The following is a 5,357-nucleotide window of genomic DNA, read 5'->3' as shown; positions in this document are numbered from 1 at the left end:
GGCACTCACTCATCTATATGTTTCAGAGCACGTCCCGGCCAATCACATCTCAGTCATTTACATGTGATGAATAAACCTGAATATGAACTGTTTCCACTTCCAATTCTTATATTTTCTCACCATGTTCACAGCTGGCTCTCTCTCTCTCTCTTTCTCTCTCTCTCTCTCTCCCTCTCTCTCTCTCCCCCCCTCTCTCTCCTCCCTCTCTCTCTCTCCCCCCTCTCTCTCCTCCCTCTCTCTCTCTCCCTCTCCCCCTCTCTTTCTCTTTCTCTCTCTCTCTGTTTCTGCATTTTTTTTCTGTCTCTCTTTCTGCCTTTTTTCCTCTCTCTCTGCCTTTTCTCTCTCTCTCTCTCTCTCTCTCTCTCTCTCTCTCTCGCTCTCTGCCTGTCTATTTTTTCCCTATCCAGTAAAGCTACTCCTCAGTTCATCCACATGTGGTTCCTGATTCTTCTTCTCTCTCTTCTCTCCTCAGTTCCCGTACTGCGGCCTGCTGTTCCGTCACGAGGGCTGGCCGCTGTGCGTCCACGAGAAGGTAGTGGTCCAGCTCTGCCCCCTGGACCCCCGCGTCCTCCAGCCCGGGGACTTCTCCTGCAGGTGGCGCCACCCTCCGCCTCCGCCGCCGCCCAAGACCCCGGCACCTCCTCCTCCTCCTCCCCCTCCTCCAAGACCCCCGGCCCCCAGCCCCCGCGTCACCCTCCGCTGCTGGCGTCCGGAGGCCGGCATGTGGAGGAGGTGGCGGTGCCGGAGCTAGCCCACGCCACCCTCTTCACCATGGACTGGCTGCAGTCGCTGAACCGGGAGAGGGGCGCGGCGGGCGGGCGGGGCGCCACGGCGCTGAGGCACTGCCTCCTGGCGGCCGACAATGACATCTCCGCGTGCCCTGGGAAGACGTGGTCCACCCGCAGTTCGTCAACCGGCCGAGGGCGCCGGCGCCGACGCCCGCCAAGACCCCCGCTAGAGGGGAAGGGGACGGAGGGAGGGAGGGGCAGCTGTCCGACAGGGACAGGGACTTGTTGATTGACACGTCGGAAGATCAATCCGAGGACAGCAAGGCCCCGAGTAAGGAACTGAAGCTCCTCCCCACGCTGGGGAAGTCTCACAAGGTCAAAAAGAACGGGACGACGCCATTGGACGCCACGGCGGGGGAGGAGTCTGACCCCGAGGGGGAGTACGTGGAGCTGGCCGAGATCCCCCCCCCCCGTTTCTCCCCCCAGAAAGGCTCCTTGACTCAGTCCATCAGCCTCAACTACAGGAACCTCCGCAAACCCACGCGGGCTACGGGCGGCGCCGCGCGCACGCCGCCCAGAGCCACGCGCCCGCCCCCGGCCCACCCCCAGAGCAGCACGTTCTCCCAGACCGCCGTGTGCTCCATGCTCATCGAGGAGAACCTGAACGCCCTCCGGCCCGTCATTCTCACGCCACCTCCCCCGCCGGCGTGGTCGCCGGCCGCCGGACGTTATCGGACCACCCGGCGCCGGTCGATTCGAAGGTACTAGCGCCCGCCGCGAGAACGTCGCCTCGAGCGTGTCTGAGAGTGTGTCTGAGTGTGACAGCGTGGCCACACACCCCCCACAGACCGACCGCGAGGCCCACACCCTCCCCACAGACCGACCGCGAGGCCACCCCCCCCCCACAGACCGACCGTGAGCCCACACTACCCCCACAGACTGACCGCGAGGCCACACCCCCCCCACAGACTGACCGCGAGGCCACACCCCCCCCACAGACCGACCGCGAGGCCACACCCTCCCCACAGACCGACCGTGAGGCCACACCCCCCCCACAGACCGACCCCCAGGCCGCTGTAGCCCCCCCAGACCGCATAGGCCCAGGAAGAGGCTGAGTCGCTCGGTCAGGAGGCGAGCGCCGCGGAGAGACAGAAGCTGACAAGCGAGTGACCGAACAGGAAGTAGAGACAGGGGAGGAGAGTGATAGTGATAGCGTAGCCAGCGCAGAGGTAGACAGAGAACCAGATAGCGCCTCAGATAAGGGGAGCCGTTGAGACGGAACAGGAAGTTCCTGTTTCGGAGATTGCCAGAGAAGACGCACACACTCCCCCGGAGGAGGACAGAGAGGGCCCGGCAACGTGCACACCACCGACACACACTCCAACCGACGCGCACGTTTGTGACCGACACACACACTGAGACCGACACGTGCCCTGCGACCGACACACACACTGAGGCTTGTCACACACACTCAGGCTGACACACACACTGAGACACACACTGAGACCGACACACACACTGAGACCGACACACACACTGAGACCGACACTCACACACCGACCGACGCACACATTGAGGCTGTCACACACACTGAGACCGACACACACACTGAGACCGACACACACACTGAGGCCGACACTCACACTGCGGCCCACACACACATTCAGACCGACACACACCCTGAGCCCGACACACACACTCCTCCAGAGGAGGCAGAGGTCACTGCCTCTACCCCGGCCACCTCGCTAACACAGGGCCTCCCTCGCCAACCCGCCCCCGCCCACCACAAAGACGGCCCCTCGCCGGAAACGACGGGGGAGGAGGAGGAGGAGGAGGAGGAGGAGCGGCGAGGCCGAAGGAGAGATGGAGAGAGGTAGAGAGGGAGAGGTGGAGGAGGCCAGGGTCCCCACGGAGGCTCAGGTTACAGCCCCAGCGCCCCAGGGCCGGCCGGGGAGCGGAGGAGGAGAGGGGGAGGAGGACAGGGAGCCGAGGGAGGAGAGAGAGGCGGAGGTAGAGGGGGATGAGCACGCCGGGGAGCTAGAGGAACCCCGAGCCGGCCTCCGCAGCGCCACAGACCGCCCGGGCGACACGCTCGCCCACGCGTACTCTGAGTCGGCAGGGAACACGCAGTCCCGGGAGACGGAGAGAGATGGGGATGAGAGGGAAGAGAGGGAGAGCGAGGAGGAGGAGAGGAAGCAGGAGGGAGAGGAGAGGGTAGGACGCCCGGCGCCCGACCACGAGATGGCGAGGGGAAAGCGGGCGGCGAGGAGGAGGAGCGCGTCGGGCGAGCGGCGGAGGACGGCGAGCGAGCCCCCCCCGGCGCCGGCGTGCGGGAGCCTCACACGGAGCCCCGCCCCCCCCACCGGGACCCGGCGCCCCCCACCGACACGCCGCGCGCGGTCGCAGGAAACGACGACACGCCGCACACACCCTCGGAAAGCTCCGGCGCACCGCGCGCCCTTTCCGGGTCAGCGGAGGAAGAGGAGGAAGAGGAAGAGAAGGAGGACCGAGAAACAGAGGAGCAGAACTCTAACGACTCTCTAAAGGGGCGGATCTTGAAACGACGGCAGGAGCCCAGGAGAAAGGTAGATCCCTCTCACTTTCTTGTCCAAATCCATCCGACCCGCACTTCATTTTCTCCCAAAACCCCTCTCTTACCCCAGAAGGAGTCCCAAACTCCCTTTTCATCCTTCCTTTTGTGGTCTGACTCCCACCTGCCCCCCCGTGACTCATTCTTCTCCTCCTCCTCTTCCTCCCCCTCTTCCTCCCCCTCTTCCTCCACTCTTAAAACCCACCTATCCATCACCTCCCTCTCTGCAGAATGAACATGTCAGGACATGTCTGTTCCTTGTCTTTGTCTCGCTGGCTTGTTCTGTTCATTGTTTTCATGTGACAGATAGACGCAGCTTTATGACTCTACTTAGAACAGCCTGTATCCACGTTCCAGTTATTATACTGTAACTCTCTCTCTCTCTCTCGCTCTCTCTCTCTCTCTCTCTGAGGTTGCGTCAGATCTGGGGTGTTCAGGTGTGGGGTGTTTAGGTCTGGGGTGTTCAGGTCTGGGGTGTTCTGGTGTGGGGTGTTTAGGTCTGGGGTGTTCAGGTCTGGGGGGTTTTGGTGTGGGGTGTTTAGGTGTGGGGTGTTCAGGTCTGGGGTGTTCAGGTCTGGGGTGTTCAGGTGTGGGGTGTTCAGGTGTGGGGTGTTCAGGTCTGGGGTGTTCAGGTGTGGGGTGTTTAGGTCTGGGGTGTTCAGGTCTGGGGTGTTCAGGTGTGGGGTGTTTAGGTCTGGGGTGTTCAGGTCTGGGGTGTTCAGGTCTGGGGTGTTCAGGTGTGGGGTGTTTAGGTGTGGGGTGTTAAGGTGTGGGGTGTTCAGGTGTGGGGTGTTTAGGTGTGGGGTGTTGAGGTCTGGGGTGTTCAGGTCTGGGGTGTTCAGGTCTGGGGTGTTCAGGTCTGGGGTGTTCAGGTCTGGGGTGTTCAGGTGTGGGGTGTTCAGGTCTGGGGTGTTCAGGTCTGGGGTGTTCAGGTGTGGGGTGTTTAGGTCTGGGGTGTTCAGGTCTGGGGTGTTCTGGTGTGGGGTGTTCAGGTCTGGGGTGTTTAGGTGTGGGGTGTTCAGGTCTTGGGTGTTTAGGTGTGGGGTGTTCAGGTCTGGGGTGTTCAGGTGTGGGGTGTTTAGGTCTGGGGTGTTCAGGTCTGGGGTGTTCAGGTGTGGGGTGTTCAGGTGTGGGGTGTTTAGGTCTGGGGTGTTCAGGTGTGGGGTGTTTAGGTGTGGGGTGTTCAGGTGTGGGGTGTTTAGGTCTGGGGTGTTCAGGTCTGGGGTGTTCAGGTGTGGGGTGTTTAGGTGTGGGGTGTTTAGGTGTGGGGTGTTCAGGTGTGGGGTGTTTAGGTGTGGGGTGTTTAGGTGTGGGGTGTTTAGGTGTGGGGTGTTCAGGTGTGGGGTGTTTAGGTGTGGGGTGTTCAGATCTGGGGCTTTCAGACCTGGGGTGTTCAGGTTCTCTCCAATATTACAGCCGTTCATAACGTCCCCCTGTGCAGCTGACGTGTTTACCTTGTGAGGGGCCCTACGTCCCACTGTGTGGCCCACGCACGCACGTGTGCACGTGTGTGTCTCTGTGCACGTGTCTGTGTTTGTCTGCGTGTGTGTGCGCGTTGTACAGTGCGTGCACACGCTTGCGTCGGTGGGCGTGTTGGTGCCCGGACCGTCAGGGCTAGGCTAAGCTAGGCTAGGCTAGGCTAGGCCAGGCCAGGCCAGGCTAGGCTAGGCTAGGCTAGGCCAAACAGCTTACTGTGAGGGGAGCCCTCGGCGCCAGCCCCACCGCCGACAGCCTCACAAACGGCTCTGCGACGGACGCCAGCAGAGGGTAGTGGGCGGAGCCCAGAGTGTAGCGGGCGGCGCCCAGAGTGTAGCGAGCGGAGCCCAGAGGGTAGGGGGCGGAGCCCAGAGGGTAGCGGGCGGAGCCCAGAGGGTAGGGGGCGGAGCCTAGCCTGTGGTTCCTCCTCTCCCTGCCTGTCTCCTGTGGAGGGTCCGTGAGCCGCGGTGTGGATGGGGGGGCTCCTTCAGCTAGATGGGTTTTATGCATGGGGAGAGGCTGATGACAGTAGCAGAGGTGAACCCTGAAGTTGTAGTTAATGA

General features: G+C 62.2%; 1 protein-coding gene across 1 annotated transcript in view; it reads left to right on the top strand.

The window, feature by feature from the left end:
- The window catches only part of plekhg4 (pleckstrin homology domain containing, family G (with RhoGef domain) member 4), a 96,193-nt gene that overhangs the window by 34,269 nt on the left and 56,567 nt on the right, over nucleotides 1-5,357 (top strand). Inside the window, 5 exon segments of the mRNA XM_084437345.1 lie at nucleotides 473-634; nucleotides 667-868; nucleotides 871-1,489; nucleotides 1,576-1,763; nucleotides 2,985-3,313. Of these exon segments, the coding sequence (XP_084293471.1) occupies nucleotides 473-634; nucleotides 667-868; nucleotides 871-1,489; nucleotides 1,576-1,763; nucleotides 2,985-3,313 (1,500 nt within the window).

This window comes from Borostomias antarcticus (genome assembly GCF_949987555.1).
Source record: "Borostomias antarcticus genome assembly, chromosome: 4".
NCBI classification, from domain to species: Eukaryota; Metazoa; Chordata; class Actinopteri; order Stomiiformes; family Stomiidae; genus Borostomias; species Borostomias antarcticus.
The sequence above is the reverse complement of the archived record's forward strand: the minus strand, read 5'-3'. Positions and strand labels throughout refer to the sequence as shown.